This window comes from Meriones unguiculatus, chromosome 7, assembly GCF_030254825.1.
Source record: "Meriones unguiculatus strain TT.TT164.6M chromosome 7, Bangor_MerUng_6.1, whole genome shotgun sequence".
In the NCBI taxonomy this organism is placed as follows: Eukaryota; Metazoa; Chordata; class Mammalia; order Rodentia; family Muridae; genus Meriones; species Meriones unguiculatus.
The window spans coordinates 45812351-45830866 of record NC_083355.1 but is presented as its reverse complement, the minus strand read 5'-3'; the positions used below and the strand labels follow the sequence as shown (position 1 = coordinate 45830866).

Genomic DNA, 18516 nt, shown 5'->3' with positions numbered 1-18516 from the left:
CATAGACTTCAAAGGAAAAGAAGGCTTCCAAATATTCAAGAAACCCCTGTGATCTATGTGAGGTGGGGTCAAGGCCCAAAGTCCTTCTTTGGGATACTGACCCAGTTGCTCTTTCACCCTAGTGATGGTGTCAGGCAAGTCACTAGGCAAGTCACCCCTTGAAGCATGGAATGAATGGCCAGATGGAGGAAAGGCCTGAGGATCAGGGGTCTTGGAGGCAAACAGGCTGTTTTGCTGCAGTGTTAATGTGGTGGTGAGAGTGATGGCTGAAGAAGCAGCCATTCCCTGTACTAATAGAGTGAGAATCTTTCCAGATACTTAGACTAACAGAACCAGACAGTGTTGGTGGTGAGAGAGAGCCTTGAAGATTGCTTTGTCCCTCCTGCCAAGCTCAAGTCAAGGGAGGGTAAGAATTTGCTTGAGGTCAAGAACCTGGTGGACAGCAGGGGAAGTGATGTGAGGTCTCTTGAGGCTTTCCCAGACCCTGGTTGGAAGCTTAGTGTTTGTATCCTTAAGTCTGAAGTCTGTCTGATGAGTCAAAAGGATCAAGAAAGCTCCACGTTTCCTCTGTCTTTTGACGGCAACATAGGCAAGAATCAGAAGGAAGGAATGTGAACCTGGTGTTGGTGACAGTCTGTGTCAGACACATGCCCAGGGCACCCCCTCACCTGCAGTATTCCCTCACCTGGCAGACCTTCTCCTGTATAGGTTCCTCTCTGTCTAGAGAAACGGCTGCTGAGCCCTCAGGCACTCTAGCACACTCAGCAAAACTTAGGACGTTGTTTTCTTAGGACAGAGGATGGCTACACTAATGGCTCCAGGGCTTCCAGGAAGTGGTTACTGCTGGACCACACAGAACGGGAAGCCCAAATCATCGGTTCTGACATATAACTTTTATCTCTCTCAAATCTGTCAACAGCTTCTTGGTATCTTTCCTATTTTTTGCCTTCTTTCTCATCTCCTATTTTTATCCCACTGGCCCATGTCATCCTCTCTAATGCTTCTATTATTTCTTCTTAACCCTTTCTTGATCTTATATCTTGATTTCTCCTTATTTTCCCATTGTTTGTTTGCATTTTCCCACAAATTCTCTACCTCAAATCTGTTCCCCTTCCCTTTGTCTCCCCCTCCCTTTTTTCTGTCTCTATCTTAGCCCATCCCTCCAGTGTGCCCACCCACATCAGATGTCATGGAGAAGTTCAGTCATAGAGTCACATCAAAAGGGAGTGTCAGAGAAATTAACTGGAGAAATATCAGCGAACCAGCAGCGCTGTCAAGAATAGAGGAAAAAATAATAAAAAAATAATTTTAAAAAAAATTAAAAAAAGGAATAGAGGAGGAAGATACACCTAAGGGATGACTAGATTGATGTCTGGGAAGCAGAAATCAGGATGGAGAGTTCTGGGTTGGAGCTGCACTCCTTCACTGATGGGGTGAGGCGTCACAGTGTGGCCTGAGTTCACACATGGAGTTGTAGCTTGGAGGGTTAGAGATGAAGAGTGAATTCAGAGAGAAAATAACATTGAGTAGAGCTGGGGGAGGCTGAATGTTTAAATGTTTAGATTATAAATTCTTATCTTTCAAAAATTTGAAAACATGAAAATGATAAGAGAGGGAAACTTTTTGCATCATCACATTTCTCACATGTGGATAAAGTTTTAACATTTACAATCAGGTCTGTGAGCTGCACACAGACACCAAGTTCTCTAGAATTACTAGGGAAGAGCAAGTGTCCTCCCTGTTTCCTCTGAATCCTATAAGAGTTTAGTGAGAGGAATTAGGTTACATAGGTTACATATTAGGTTACATATTTTTTGCCTTCTTTCTCATCTCCTATTTTTATCCCACTGGCCCATGTCATCCTCTCTAATGCTTCTATTATTTCTTCTTAACCCTTTCTTGATCTTATATCTTGATTTCTCCTTATTTTCCCATTGTTTGTTTGCATTTTCCCACAAATTCTCTACCTCAAATCTGTTCCCCTTCCCTTTGTTAGGTTACAAAGACAGGGGTTAGGTTACATAGACAGACCAACTATATCTAAACTTGAGAAATAAATAAACTCCAGGGAGGAGGAGGGTAAACAGAGCCTAAAGGTAGAATGCATCAAAGAGCAGATCTAAGAAAACCTATGTACTTATCATCTATACCTGGATAGGACTTCTTTGGATGACAATACTCATCATCCCTTAAATTAAGTTCCAAGATGGAAAGAGTTCTGAAAAAATTGTTCCAGTGTTTGACACAACAGGACTTTCCGATTTCCAATGTTAGTCTTAAAGTGAGTATGTGGAAGGAGCCTTGAGACCACCTCAAGCTGCTGGCCTCCTCCCTGTGAGTACCCTCCACAAGGCTGCCTGCACATCAGGGTTCCTGAGGCTGTAGATGAGTGGGTTCAGCATGGGGTTGATGACAGTGTTGAAGATTCCAACAGCTTTATCCTTATCTGAAAGTTTGATGGAACCAAGTCTCATGTAGTTAAAGATGCCTGAGCCATAGAATATGGCAACCACACTGAGGTGAGAGCCACAGGTGGAAAAGGCTTTCTTCCTGCCCTCAGCAGAGCGGATTCGCAGGACTGCAGCTGCCACGTGGATGTAAGAGGTGACAATGAGTGCCATGGGGGTTCCTGCCATTATGAAACCCACTGCAAAGAGCAGCAGCTCATTGAGCTGGGTGCTGGAGCAGGAGAGCTGGAAGAGCTGTGGAAGGTCGCAGTAGAAGTGGTTGATCACGTTGGGACCACAGAAGTTGAGTGTGGATATGGCCACAGTGTGGGTCAGTGCATTGCTGAAGGCACAAGCCCAGGATGTGGCCACCAAGATCCTCTGGACTGTGTGGTTCATGCGGGTGCTATAGGTGAGGGGCCGGCAGATGGCCAGGAAGCGGTCATAAGCCATGGCTGTCAACAGGAAGCAGTCAACCCCAACCAAGAGATGGAAGAAGAAGAGCTGTGTGAGGCAGGCTCCATATGGAATTGTACGCTTGTGGGCCAAAAGCCGAACCAACATGGAGGGAATGGTGACACTGATGCACCCCACATCCATCACTGACAGATTCCCCAGAAAGAAGTACATGGGGGTGTGGAGTTTGGGTTCCACCAAGACAGCAGCCAGGATGCTGAGGTTACCCCCAACTGTGGTCATGTAAGCCAAGAGGAAGAGTATGAAGACAACTGGCCACAACTCTGGTGTCTCCACCAAGCCCAACAGGATGAACTCAGTAACAGTTGTCCCATTGGCTCTAGACTCTGGCTGCATGAGTTCCTTTAAAGAAACATGCAAGGGGGAAGACAATCAGAACTCTCAGTGAATTAGGTAGATTTGAATCATAGCTACTGGAAAACATAGAATTAGAATACTTAAAAGAGAAACCCATATAATTCCTCCCTTTCCCTCTCCAAATGATGTAATTATATAATAATGTCAAAAATAATAGAAATCATTTGAAAGTGTAACCTGTTGTTGAGGTATCTCCCTTAATAAAGCTGGGGGTGCTTGAGTGTCAATGTGTTTGTAACATGTATCAGATCAATTGCCCAATGCACACACAATTCACAGGCCAAATCCACTCTTCATTCTAAAAAAAAAAAAAAAAAAAACAGGTTTCGCTGCTGAGGCATAGTAAGGTTTGCTAGAGGACAATGCTATCCATGGAGAATGAGGACAGAGAAGAGTGTCACCATTATATTTAATTTTTATTAATTAATTTATTTACTTTACATCCTAGTTGCTGCCTCCTCCCTCCTCTCCTCTTCGTCCCAACCCTCATACCCCCTACTTCTGTCCCCACTCCCCTTTGAAGGGGAGCCCCCTCCGTGGGTACCAACCCGCCCTGTCATATCAAGCAGGACTAAGCACATCCCCTCCCACTGAGGCAGACAAGGCAGCCCAGCTATGGGAAAGAGATCCAGAGACAGGCAACAGAGTCAGAGACAGCCTCTGCTACAATTGTTAGGAGACCCAAACAAAGAACAAGCTGCACATCTGCTACATATTTGGTTGGTGGTTCAGTCTATGTGAGCCTCATGGACCCAGGTCTTGAGAAATAGAAAAAATAAAGTTTGTATGGTGGAAAGAAATGGATTGTATGTGAGAAGAGCTGCCAAGACAATAGGAGTTAAGATTTAAGAAGTCCTTGTTTACTTATATGCACCAGTGCACATAGAAAACAGTACTGAAAAATGCATTCACTATTGTCTTTTCCTTAAGAAGCAAAATTCTCATGGTATAATGAGATTGAAACAAGGGGTGTGTGTGTGTGTGTGTGTGTGTGTCACACACACAGAGAAAGGGGAGAGGGAAAGAGACTGATTAAAACAAATTTCCATCTTGCCAGTAACTTTAATAGTGACATTTATTCCCTTGCTTGTTTCCGTTTTCTGCATTGTCTACAGTCGACACAATTTTTAAATGCCATGTGGTGCCTGTGCCTGGAGCTGGTCACGGAAATCTACTGAATCCCACATCAGAGTGAACTAACTGAACAAAAGAGAAACAGAGCTCTCCTTCTCTGCAGCAGCCAGTGCCTTTGATGCGGAGTTTCCTTGGGGCATTCTCTGATAACACACAAGATGAGCTACTGGGAAGCTTGCTCTGGACTAGGCACTAATCTACGGATCTCACGTGTAGATAATCAATTTCTTCATCATCACCATGGACTTAACTATCGTAATCCATACTTTGTATGAAGAAAAACATGAACATGCAAAAGCAAGTGACATAGGCAGGGTAGGCTTCAGCCTCCAGAGGCCCTGCTCCTAACTACTGACACTGCCGTTAACCCCAGGGTCTCGAGGGCTCAAGGACTTGCCTTTCTTAACTTCTGCCTGGAGCTCTCTGAACCACTCTATGAATCAAAGCTTACCCATAATCCCCATGGTTGGGCTTTTGTGGAGTTCAAGGTCTTGCCTTGCAGGAAAAGTAGTTCAAGTTCAAGTGAGCTCCTTAGTGGCTTCAGACCACACCACCCTTTCATCTTGATTACCTGTATTCTCATCTTTGCTTCTACCAGCTTCTCTGCATAAAATGCCCTTGCAGTGCCTTATGGCCAGGTCTTCATGGCATGGTGCAAATGATGCTACTGTGAGGCCTGTGTAACCCCATTTCTGAAAAAGAAACTCTGTCTTAAGGGTAAATGACCTGGGCATGAACTCCAGTTTCAAAAAAAGGAGAAAACCCCATAAAAACGTGCTTTGATCACTCACCTCTGGTAATGTTTAAGCATCACCCCTAGGAGGAGCTAATCAGTGAATACCTGGAGTTTTATTCTTTACAATAGGTTGAGTAAAACAATTACTGTTTGGCCCTCTGGATACAATCAATCATTTCATCACTGATATTTGCTAAATGTCAATCAGTCATAGAACTGCCAAGCTGGAATTCCCAAACCTTGCTATAACCCCAATAAAAACCCTCTCTCCCTGAGCTCTGGGTTCTACACTGAAGAACATGACATTGGTGATGCTATAGGCCCAAGCTGGAGCTTGTAATAAAGCTACTGTGTTTGCATCAGAATCAGCTCCTTAGTGGTCTTTGGGGTCTGCAAGACAGGGGCACAACACTATTTCTTGAGCACTGTGCTGACTGGTCTTCAATATTCCTTACACACTTTGATTATACTTTACATCGTAGTTCCCTTATAGAAATCATTTATTGATTGACCTAGTCACTGCAGTTTAAGTCAAGGGTCAAATCCACATCTTATTTCTCTTTGAGCTCTATATGCGTGGATCCATTGTGTCTGTGCACCACTTCACAAATAAATGAAGGGTTAACAAAAATTACCAAATGTTTTTTAGGGGGGCACTATATACTTGGAAGAGCTGACTCTGAAGAGCTTTGAAGGGAGGATGATAAGAGTTGAATGAGAAGCACAGGTTTTTGTGCAGTTGGGATGACTGAGTAGAGCATGTAGTCCTGGCAACCCACATGCTCAAATAGGCCTTTCAACATGAACTTTACAGACCATTTCTATAGTCAGAACACTTATACTTTGAAAAAAAGAAAACCCAGTCATACCATGGCACAGAATGGTATCTGATTCTTTGATCTCAACCATCAGGAGACTAAGCATGTACAATCATCTACCAGCACCATCCAGGATGTCTGCAGTTGATGGGCTCTTAAGAGGATCATCACTGGTGAGGACCATCTCTGATAATGACCTCACTTGCAGAAGACTTCCCATCTGAAACAAGTCTGTTTTGCTTTTGAGACACTGATCAACATCTCTGTAAATCAGGGAGGCCATCTCTCTGAGAAACAGCTAAAGTCCCTTTCTGGTGACTTACAGGCCATGAAAACTCACCTGGTGATGGCACAGGGACCAGTCCTGTTTTGCGGGAAAGGATATGAAACACACAAACTCATTCAGCTTCAGTGAAAGCAAAAAGGGACTATATATGTATATACAAAGAGAGAGAAACAAGACAAAGAAAGGCTGAGGCATCTCTGTCCTGGGGATTTTCTGTAATAACATTGCCTCTTGGGACTTCAAAATTAGTCCCAAGAAATTGGAGGAGGGTTGGATACAGGCAAGGTCAGGTCAAAAATAGAAGCCCTAGTAAACAGTGCCACAGTGAGGCAGTGAAGCTTCACATCACAGTGGGCATCCAGGATTCTTCCCATGTCTTTGTTCTCATCTTCATGTTGTCTACAGGCACAGCAGAAAGAGGACACAAGCTCAGTTTAACTGACAAGGCCCTAAAGGGCTGTCTGCTGTCCCAAAGTTACTCAGGGGATTAGAGGAGCCAGGGCTGAACTGGGTCTTGAGGCTGAGAAAACAGCTCCTTTACACACCTGCCACAAACAGGATTTGAGGACTGAGAAAGGCTGACTTCCAAGCTAATGGATGAAGAGAAAAGTTTCTTTGGGTCTGGGGATGAAGGAGAAACCCAAAAAAGGAGACTAATCAAAAGGAAGCCCACCAAACCACACCAAATCCTCAAGAATTAAATGTATTCCCACCTCCAACCTTGTTAGTGAGGGCCAGAGGGACTGTATCTTGGGATTCCTGTAGCGATCCTGAGAGAGGCCATGGATGCACTGTGCTGGGAAAACAGGAAGTTGAGTAAGGCAAAGCTGTTCCTATTGTGGGTTTCAGGCCAGGCCCTTTGAGGCTGGAGCCTTAGCGATAGAGAGGATGAAAGAGGGAATTGGAGCAGCTGTGCAATACAAACTTCATACTCTTCAGCTCTCTCAGACAACTGATTAGCTGCCTAAACCCCAGAGGTAGTGCGTGCTCTGTGGGATGGAGAGACTTGTCCTCCATTTCTTAGCAACTGCTTATCCCCTTTGGGCCTCTGCTTTCCTGTCTGTAAAATGCACATGATTTCCTTTCTTAGGCTTTATGTGAGAATTTAATTCAACAATACCCACAGAGTTCCTCATAGAGGATAACCAATACTTTTGCTGACTTAAAAAATGGATACTATTTACATATTTGCTGTACTCACATACCAAGAACTGTACATTGTCTTGACTGAATTCCAGTCAGTCCTTCCAATGATTCTGTCATGTGCCTATATCCCTCACATTTTATATATTAGTAAACTTAGTTTCAAAGTGATTCAGTGATTTTTTTATAGTCACACAGGAATCAGAGGGCTAGGCGATTAAATGTGCATTTGTACCATTCTAAGGAACTAGTCTCAACACCTATGTATGGGCCTCCCTGTCTATCTCCTTCTATGAGACCCTTCTATTGACCTTCTTTTGACCACACAATAGACTTTTGGATCTATTTTTGTATACAGCACTGTCTTCTCTGTTTATCTTATCCAATATTTATGTTGAGTATTTAATTCATGAGTTCTATATTTACATCATTCCCACTGCAACTTCCTCCTCCTTAAACCCATCCTGTGCCCTCCCATTCCTTCTCAAAATCTTGACCTTTTCTTTTATTTAAAAATTTATTTGTTCATTATTTATACGGCATTCTGCCTGCATGTGTACCTGGACACCAGATCTTACTATAAATGGTTGTGAGCCACCATGTGGTTGCTGGGAATTGAACTCAGGACTTTAAGAAGAGCAGCCAGTGTTTTTTAACCTCTGAGCCATCTCTCCAGCCCCCATCTTGACCTTCTCTTTAATTATTATTATATGTATATATAAATACAACCAACTGAGTCCATTTAGTGTTCCATATATATGAGTGTTTCTGGCTGACCACTTGGGATTGGATAACCAAATACAGGCTCATCCTAGGGAAGACTGATTTTCTCCGTCCCTTAGCAGCCATTAGTTGCCTGTAGCTCTTTGTCTAGGGTTAGGACCTGATTAGATCTCCCTTAGCCATGTTGGGAAGTAAACTGGTGTTGCCATTATGAAGGTCTTGTTTAGGCAGCCGTATTGTTGAGATTTTGCTGTTGTACCTTCCTGTTATCTGTAAGAGACACCACCTGACCGCAGCCATTCTCCCAGTCTTTCTGATCTTCTTCCTCGACATCCCCTGAATTTTAGATGTAGGAGTTGTGCTATGGATGTATCGACTGGATATTGGCATGCTAAAGTCAGTTCTTCTCTGCATTTTGACCAGTTGTCAGTTTCCGCGATGTTCTGTCTGCTGCAGAGAAGCTTCTTTGGTGAGCAGTGAAAGCTAAACTTATTTGTGGATATAAGCATAAGAATTTAGAATGCAGTTAAGAATTCTACTGTTTAGAAATTGGGCAGTAGTAAGTTCTCCTCTAGCGTCCATGACCTCACCAGCCATGAGTAGTTCATTGCACTAGACATGAATTCCCTCGTATTTAGTGAGTCTTAAGTACAATCATAGAGTTGTTGGTTACCTCCAAGATATAAGTGCCACTAGTGCATTATTGGGTGTATCTTGCCATTCTGCTCATTGTTGTAGTTCATAGGCTTTACATCTGGGTAGGACTGTTGATTACCTTTCTTTCTTGGCAGCTTGTGTACCACCTTTGGACACTATTAGTAGGTCTGTTATTTTGATGGTTATTGATGCCTATGTAGGATGAACAATATTCCAGAGATGAACCAAAAACATCCTAATCCCAGTAACAACAACCTGTGATCCATGTTACAGCTTGGTTCTTAACGCTAAATCACACTTCCAGCTCTACTTCTGAGATAACTCTCTCATCATTCTCTGACACCTACCTCCTACTCTCATCACAAAGATAAAGCTCTTCTTGGGAAGCTCACTTCTCCATATTGATATTAGATCCTTGGCCCCTGTCTTAGTTACTTTTCTATCACATGACAATATACCATAACCAAGGCAACTTATTAAAAAAGCATCAAATTCTGACCCTAGCCTATCTGGTCTCATCAGGAGTGGCTGCATTGTCTTCCTCTGTGGCCTGGTAAGGCTGCTCCCCCTCAGGGGGAGGTGATCAAAGAGCCATCCACTGAGTTCATGTCAGAGACAGCCCCTGTTCAGTGGACTTGGGAAGGGCATGGTAGGAGATGAGAAAGGGAGAATGGGATTGGGAGGGGATGAGGGAGGAGGCTACAGCTGGGACACAAAGTGAATAAACTGTAATTGATTAAAAACTAAATTTTAAGAATTCATAAGAAGGAAAAAAGCATTCTAATTGGGGCCTTACAGTTACAGAGGATTAGGGTCCATGGCGATCGGGGCAGGGAACATGGCAGCATGAAAGCATGCATGGCGGTGGGGCAGTAGCTGGGTGCTTACAGCTGATCCACAAGCATGAGGCCGGGAAAGACAGAGCTAACTGGGAATGGGCTGGGCTTTTGAAACCTCCAAGACTGCCCCTAGTGTCGGACCTCTTCACACCACCTGATTCTTCCCAAACAGTTCCACCCGCTCCGAACTGAGCACCCAAACACGTGAGCCTATGGGAGCCATTCTCATTCAAACCACAACAGTCCCCAAAGCCCCTGCTTAAGGACGTACTACATTTTCATTGTTCAGCATTTTTTTCTAAAAACCAAAAATACTGTTGTGAAAATTGTCAATGACAGCAGAAACTAAAATGTTAATGAAATTCATTGTAAAACTAAATACAGTTTTCTTAATAATCCTTGATTGTAATAATCCTTATTATGTGAATGTCATAATGCAATGATAAACCAGGGCTGAGCTGGATTTTCAGCTTAGATTTGTCTTGTACTGGTCATTGGATCTCATTATGCTTTGAATGTGAAATGCCAATGCACAATTCTGTGTCTGACCACGAGGTCCCTAGCTGATGGAGCTGTTTTGGGAGTCCGTGGAATCTTTGGGATTATGGCCGCCTTGGAGGGTTGCAGCCTGATCTTATTTCTGGGCTAAGCTTTCTGTAACCTTAACTGACAAGAAAGAAAACCATGCTTCAAGCTCTCACAGCCTTAGATGGAGCTTTAGAGATTTAGCCAATTAAGACCACCTGGTGCTGCTTTAATTAACAATTAAAAATTGTTAGTCCCTTACTGACAATAAAGTGTCTTTGGTTGTATTCTTTGTTGTCTTCATATTCCTTTCTTAGAGAATAGTGGGACAAGAACCAGAATGGAGATCAGAGACGATCTTCACCCACCAATTGTTTCACTGCCTGCCAGGACCTGATGGTTACGGGGTTACGGAAGTGTGTTTAGGGGAGACAGGTCCAGGGAATTTCACCCGCTCTATCCCGGTAGGTAGGGGGAGATGTGTAGGAGGAATACATACCTCTAATCTGAGCAACAATTTGAGCAACAGAAGCGTTTGAGCAACAGGCTTTGAGCAACATGAGAAGTGGGAGGGCTGAGGACCTGTCTGTGTGGGATAGTTATGGGGTGTGGGAAGCGTGAAGAGGACCTGTCTGTGTGGGATAGTTACGGGGTGTGGGAAGCGTGAAGAGGTGCTTAGTCCACGGACGCCTCACCTGTCCAGGCCACGCAGGTGGTCATGGGGTAGTGGCAGTGTGTGAGGGAGCAGGAGAGCCTCAAACCTGTCTGTGTAGGATGGTCAGGGAGCTCTTGGGGTAGGGAAGTGTGTGCCAAAGGTGGGTGGTCTGGGACATCTTATCTATCTGGAACTGGTGTTGGTAGGACCCGGAGAGTGTTGAAACTAGTTTTCTTATAATTATGACACAATGACCATAAGCTTATAAAAAGATATATTTGAAAATAAAATATGAAAGTTGCAGTTAGTGGAAGATGAAAACATAACAAACAAAAGTAAAAGAAAAAATAGCAAATTAAGAGACTGACATTATTTGCAAAGTATACAGCAGAGTTCCTGCAAATCTACGTGAAAACTGTTAACAATCCACATAAATAATAAGTAAAGGACACAAAAAGTCAAGTCCCAACAAAGTAGCACCAATGAATTGCATTACCTCACAACAAAGTATCGCCCCGATGGCTTAAGCAACGACAAAAATGCATTTTGCTATAGTTCTAGAGACACAAAGTGCAAGACCCAGTTGCTACCACAGTCATGTCCTAATGAAGTTTCTTCTCTTGGCTGGCAGACCTCTTCCTGCTGCATTTGTGCGGGGGGGGGGGGGGGGCTGGCTCCATGAGGACACTTCATTCAGTTAGGGCCCCAACCCTAACCTCATTTAACCTTGATCACTTACACCTTTTTGTTTGGCTTGGAAAAAATCACATTTTTGTGTTTTTGAGAATTTAATACATGTACATGATTAATTAAATTACATCCACCTCATCATCCCCACTGGATTTGCCTGGGACTCCCTCCCAACACATCTGCCTCCCAGGTTTGTGTCCTCCCTTCTTTTGGTAAAGGAATATTCCACTGTGTCTGATTAGCATTGCCTGTGAGTACATGGATATGGGGCGTGTTCACTTCCTAATCACCTTCCCTCCAAATAAGTCATGTGGTGGAAGGATCAAGAGTTCTATAGAAGAATTGAGAGAATCATAATTTAACCCATATCGTGAAAAATAATTATTTGACAATATAACCAAACTTAGGAGAACCTCCAAAACTGCATCTTAAATAACAATTTTAATATTATAATTATTTCTAATTATTTGCAGTTCAATATTACAAGAATTTATTTGTAACAGCCACTTTGACCAAATATTTGGAGAACAGTTTCATTTACCATTGGAATAATAAAATAGTGTAACATTTGTGTACGGTAAGAAAAAATATACATATAAATCTCAATTTTTATTTCATTCAGCTCAGGTTTTATCACAAAGACTTGCAGAATAATAAAACAAATTTAAGGAAAAATCTTGATGTTGAATTATTGTGTTTTATTTTTCTTGAGACAGGATCTCATGCAGCCCAGGCTGGCCTCAGAGTTGCTGTCAAAGAAGAGATTGAATTTTTTACCCTCCTCCCTCTACTCCCAAGTGCTGGGATTACGTGTGCACCACCATACCCAGCTGATACTGTGTCTTCTCCCCTCTATGTCCCCTCATGCCATGTCTCGCTTTCCTGTGAGTACCCTTCTCAGGGCACCCTGCACATCGGGGTTCCGAAGGCTATAGATGAGTGGGTTCAGCATGGGACTGATGACAGTGTTGAGGATGCCAATGCCCTTGTCCTTGTCTGAGGCCTCCACTGACCCCAACCTCATGTAGCTGAAGACACCTGTCCCGTAGAAGATGCCTACCACAGTGAGGTGTGAGCCACAGGTGGAGAAGGCTTTCTTCCTGCCCTCAGCAGAGTGGATTCGCAGGACTGCAGCTGCCACGTGGATGTAAGAGGTGACAATGAGAATCACAGGTGCACCAGCCATGAGGACACCCAGACCAAAGAGCAGCAGCTCATTGAGCTGGGTGCTGGAGCAGGAGAGCTGGAAGAGCTGTGGAAGGTCGCAGTAGAAGTGGTTGATCACGTTGGGGCCACAGAAGTTGAGTGTGGATATGGCCACAGTGTGGGTCAGTGCATTGCTGAAGGCACAAGCCCAGGATGTGGCCACCAAGATCCTCTGGACTGTGTGGTTCATGCGGGTGCTATAGGTGAGGGGCCGGCAGATGGCCAGGAAGCGGTCATAAGCCATGGCTGTCAACAGGAAGCAGTCAACTCCAGCCAGCTGATGGAAGAAGAAGAGCTGTGCGAGGCAGGCTCCATACGGAACTGTACGCTTGTGGGACAAGAGACGAACCAACATGGAGGGAATGGTGACGCTGATGCACCCCACATCCAGCACAGACAGATTCCCCAGGAAGAAGTACATGGGGGTGTGGAGTTTGGGTTCCACCAAGACAGCGGCTAGGATGCTGAGGTTACCCCCAACTGTGAGCAGGTAAGCAAAGAAGAAGATTACAAAGATGGCTGGCTGCAGCCCTGCTGTCTCTACCAAGCCCAGAAGAATGAACTCAGTAACTGCTGTCCCATTGCTCTCAAATTTGGACTCCATGAATTCCTGCTGTAAGACATTTCAGAGTAGAAATCATCTATCTTTACTGTAATTAGTTAACAAAAGTACACCGACTCACTTCATATGCCAGGCCTGAGTGTAAACTTCTGTGCATTGTGGGGCAAGTTTGCTCTCCTCTGGGCAAACCTTACTTACTGTCTCCAGTCCTCAGCTTTTACCTCAAATCCTCACCTGTCAGCTGCCTGATTGTACGTACCATTGCCTCAGACATTTCTCCCCACACCATGAGAGGAAGTTAATGGATAAAGAAAATGTGGTACATGCATGCAATGCAAAGATAAAGCAAAACAGAACTTGCCAACCATAAAACTAAGTAAAACTCAAGAGAGAGACAATAACATGGGAAACTCAGAATGAGAAAATTAGTGAAATGGGTAAAAGTAATTAAAGTCAGTCATGGTGATGCATGAAGGAAGTTGATCCAAGTTGAAGGCCAGCTCAGGCAACCTAGTGAGAGGAGGGACAAAGGGAGAGGAAGAGGCTGGGAGGGAGAAAGACAGGGAGTAGGAGGGGAAGAGACAGGGAACAGGGAATACACATATCAAGACTCTCAACAATAATCAACTATGAAATCTGAAAGTCTTGGCTTATAATAGATGCCATAATTTGATGTAAATCAAGAAAGAGCATACACAAATAAATTTTTGCCTGAAGCATGTGTGCAAACACCTAGAAAAATGACTAATACAAAACGTTTCTCAGTTCCACCAACATGCAAGTAAAGGAGAGCTTTCAGATTCACTTCCCCATACTTTTCTTTTATCCCAAGTAGGCTACAACAAGTCATATTAGTGCTATGATCACAATGTGTTATATATTATTTCTTATATTACTTCTTACATATATTTCTTATATGTGTGTATACACATGCAGCGCACACCTGCACATGTGGTTCCTCAGGCTCACAGAGGTCCCTCAGGGATGAGGGACACGGCTCCTCTCCTCTGTGTGACAGGGTTGGAGTGTTATTCCTCCAAAAATTCAAGTTTCAGATTCTTACGCAAATTTTTCTCAGTGTTCTATGGGATAATAAAATAGTATTTGTTCCCTGATTCTCTGTTTTTGTAAAATCCACTGATGGCAAACAACCTGCTGGTTTACCAGTTCCTGCTGGTAAACACTGTGGGCTCAGCAGTGTGAGTTGCTGCCTGCCAGATGTATGCACACCTGAGCAGATCAGCACTTCAGGGCCTGCATCTTCTATTTACAAACAAATTCTTTCCTTTGATGCTACTTTCTGTGAATTTTTTTGTTGCTGCTACTGTCAATTTATTTTTATCATTTTTATTAGTTCTTTGAAGAGCTTACATATCACACCATAATTATATTCTTACTCCCCCTCCCCCCTGATCCCTGTTGAATTTTATGGTCTCTTTCTGGATTTCAGGCTATCTAGTACAGTTCATGACTCCCACATACTCTTGGAAGTATGGCCTTCCCTGGAGGCTGGTCTGCCTGTCTTCATTAAAATTAGCCTTGACACACTCGTGTCTAAGTTCTTTTTTGTTATTACTAGTTTATTAAGTTTCCTCTTAGACAATTTCTTAGCACCATGCTTGAGGCTTTTTACGTGGCTGCTAAGAATCAAACTCAGGCCCTTATGAGGGTTACTGAGCCATTGTGCCAATCCCCATATTTAGAAGATGTCTGGTTTTCCATCCTAAAAATTGTCCTTCCTAGGTGTGCTTTTGTATGACTACAAATCATCATGAGGCCATCATGATCCAAATCATCATAAGGCCATCAAAGAAAATATTTGTATGAGGGACCCAGCAGTGTGTCCACTGGTCCAGCCAGTCATGATAGTTCTTCTAGCCAGGCGCCCAAGAAGAATGTCTTAGGTCTAGGCATCACACATGCAGAAGAAGGAAACTAGGTCCCTGTTCCTCGCCATAGTGAAAAAGGACTAAAACTAAGCACATGTGACAAATGTGAAACAGACAAGTGGCATTGTGTTCAGATCAGAAGCTTCGTCATAGCAAGGAAACAGAGCGTACAAGGAAGCCGGACAACTTAAGAGCAAACACCCAAGTCATCCAGTTTTTTGCCTCCCTCCCATCCAGTCTTTTAAAGGAGTTATGCCTTTAAAACACATTTAGATTAAGGACTACCAACAGCTTCGTAAAAACAAGCCAACTAACACCATAATTTAAAATCTGACCATGGTGGAGCTCAATAAAAATTGCAACACTAAAACCAAACCAAACCTGTAAACCAGTCTGAATATGCAATTCTCAAAAGAAGACACACACATGACCAGCAAGGTTGGTAGATAAAGACCCCTCCACAGTGGTCAGTGTCGGTCACATCTTGACCTAAAAAAGCTCCAAAGAGCATGAAATGTCCAGCTAGTCATGCAATAGAAGCAGAGAGTTACTGCCATAAAACTAACTTTCTTCCAGAGGTTATTAGAGGTAATGAAATCCAAGGTGCTTAGTGCGTTCAGGAGGGACCCAGCGCTGGGTCTAACTCTCTGAGTTCTAATCCATATTCTACCACTAACAAAAGTTGTTACCATGATGCAAGGCAGCTGTGGGACTAAATCAGTTTTGAAGCTCTCCTGATGTATAACTGCATGTTGCTCGCAGTACAAGTGACAAAAGGTAATGTTTTTCTAAGTAACCACTTAAACAAAAGAATTAGTATTGTTTATTTATTTAGGTGTGTGTGTGCATATGGACATGCATGTGTGCCCTGGCACATGTGCTGTGGTGGTATGTAGCTAGGTCAGGGGAAGATTTGTGGGAGTCAGTTCTCTCGTTCTACCATGTGGGTCCTGGGGATTGAACTCAAGTCACTGAGCAGGGCAGCAAGTGCCTTCACCTCCTGAGTCACCTTGCTGGCATACAGAGAGTGATCTTAATGACATATAGCTAAAAATGTCCCCTCTCTTTTGTCAAGCAAGGTGTTGGCTGCTAATAGGATGTCTGTTTATACATGCGTTAGCAAGTCTCCAATAAGAGGTCTTCCTTACAGCCGTCCAGTTTGTTTACAGCTCTCTCTGGAGCAGGCCTGATTCTACTGCTCTGATCCAGCAGATCCTGTGGCCATCTCCTCTCTCCAGGCAGCAGCGGACCCTCTGGACCAGTGGTTCTCAACCTTCCTCGTGCTGTGCACCCTTTAATACAGTTCCTAATGCTGCGGTAACCACCAAACATAAAACTATTTCATTGCTTCTTCATAACTGTACTTTTGCTACTGTTAAGAATCATGATGTAAGTTTTGATATGCAGATTATCTGATATGAGACTCCAAAGAGGTCATGACCCACAGGTTGAGAAACAGCACCCTAGACACTAACGGCATCCCCCTATCTACACAGTTAATTTTCTATATGCAACTTAGATAAAGCAGCAGCTATGAGCACACACGGATACTTGGCAGAGTGTCAATCTAAATTCCAAATTAAGTGCCCACAATATAGCGATTATGTATGGGAGTAAGGTGAGGGACATTCACTTTGTCTAAAGCCCCCCTTAAGTCAATATTCACCATGTCATCCTGTGGACCCTAACCATAGACCCAGAAGTTGTTTAGTAAGTGTCATAAGAACTGACATATTAATGGGAGCAAAGCAGCCCCAAGGCATATCAAATAACCAAAGAATAGAGTGTCTCTGGTTTGCCCTTTGCAGTCCAAGCTAACTACAGTTGTAACAGTTTTGTGCTCTTCAATTTCCTCTATACCCAGCTTTCTCAAACTGCTTTGTCAAGAATGAGTTCTTATTCCTAGCTCTAAACTTCTTTGATTGAATGAAAATACACAGCCCCTATCAGGGTCACCCTGGCTTTTCCCTCGTTCAAACTGCTTTCCACTAACCTACTGTAGCACTCTTGACTTGTATGGCTGCTTCTCTGTAGGGCACAGCTGTGCTCCACTGTGGCTTGTGGGAGGGAAGACTTTCATCTGGCTTGGCTTCACATTCTCAGTGCCTATCATCATAGTTTATATGCAGTAGACTTTTCAGTATTTCCAAAATAAATGCAGAATGAGCTTCAGAACAAAAGTCCCAAGACCCACATGATTTCAGTAAGAGGGGTCACTGGACTGGAATGTAGGGGCTGGGAAGGTCTCTTGGGTGAGCCAGAAGCTGTGTAAAATGAGAAACTGACAGGGGACAGGCTTGAGGGAAAGACAGATGCTCTGCTGTAGGGTTTTTAATTCCTTTGTTCATATGGGATGTTTCTAAGGACTCACTAGGAAAAATTGGAACAAGTGACTTACCCAGGCATGAATTTTTTCCCAAACGGCTCTAAGGAATTTGTCAATTAGGAGGGCAAGACCCTGTTAATAAACAAGGCCAGACAAGAAAAGTGTGCCTCACAGAGAGCCCCGTGTCCTCTGTTCAGTGTAGGTGGAACTTACCTGTCATTTCCAAGATTCTAGGATGACCTAAGTCTCAACTTGCAAGATGTTTGTCTCACACAAGGTTACAGTGGTGACCTTGGCAGAAAAGTCCTCCTGCTGTTCTTAAGCATGCAGTCTGAGACAAAGGCTTTCTTAGATTGAGCCTAGTGACTCTCTGATGGTCCAACCAAACTCTACGGGTCTGATGGCAAAGTCTCAGTCAATCTCTCTGATGAAGTCAAGATGACTCCCTGAGGAATGGGAATCAGAGAGACTGATTCCTGAATGTGCTCATCTCCCATTAAAAAACAGTAAGTGCTTTTCACCCAAGGAATCTGCCCAGGCGACAGAAGGGCCCTGGCACAGGTGAGCCCAGCTCTCTGTTTCATGTGACGTGTTATCTCCACAGGATCTGCCCTACTGAATCCTCTGAAATAAAAGGTCTTCCTCATTTGGAAGCAGCTCAAGCAGACTTCTCAAGGAACAGAAGGGAGCTCCCAGGAGTACTCACTCACCTGTTCAAGTACTGAGCTTAGCAAGGCTTCTCGGCAGGAGAGAGATGAGGGGAGGCTGTGTGGGCCCTAGTCCCAGAGAGCAAAGGGAGGTCATATATGAGATAAAGCGTGAAAGGGAGATGACGTCATCCTGCCATGGGGCTCCATCCACTGAAGAGCCACTCTCTAGGGACCTCAGAAATTAGCCCTCCCAGGAAGGAAGAGTTTGGGGAGCTACACTCCAAAAAGTAACCCAGGTCTTTAATGAACCCAATAATGATGCTTTGTGGTTTTTAACTCTTAAAAAAAAAAAAGACAACAACAACAAAGACCGCACATGCAATTCCCTACTCCATC

At 43.7% G+C, this 18516-nt stretch overlaps 2 protein-coding genes across 2 annotated transcripts; both read right to left on the bottom strand.

Annotated features, from left to right (window-relative positions):
- Positions 1-2312: 2312 nt before the first annotated feature.
- Positions 2313-3260, bottom strand: LOC110539870 (olfactory receptor 3A1). The gene has a single exon (XM_021626695.2). It carries the CDS (start codon positions 3258-3260, stop codon positions 2313-2315), a length of 948 nt encoding a protein of 315 aa, XP_021482370.1.
- An 8778-nt stretch (positions 3261-12038) lies between these two features.
- Positions 12039-13385, bottom strand: LOC110539873 (olfactory receptor 3A1-like). The gene has a single exon (XM_021626698.2). It carries the CDS (start codon positions 13295-13297, stop codon positions 12350-12352), a length of 948 nt encoding a protein of 315 aa, XP_021482373.1. The 5' UTR covers positions 13298-13385; the 3' UTR covers positions 12039-12349.
- Between the last annotated feature and the right edge of the window lie 5131 nt (positions 13386-18516).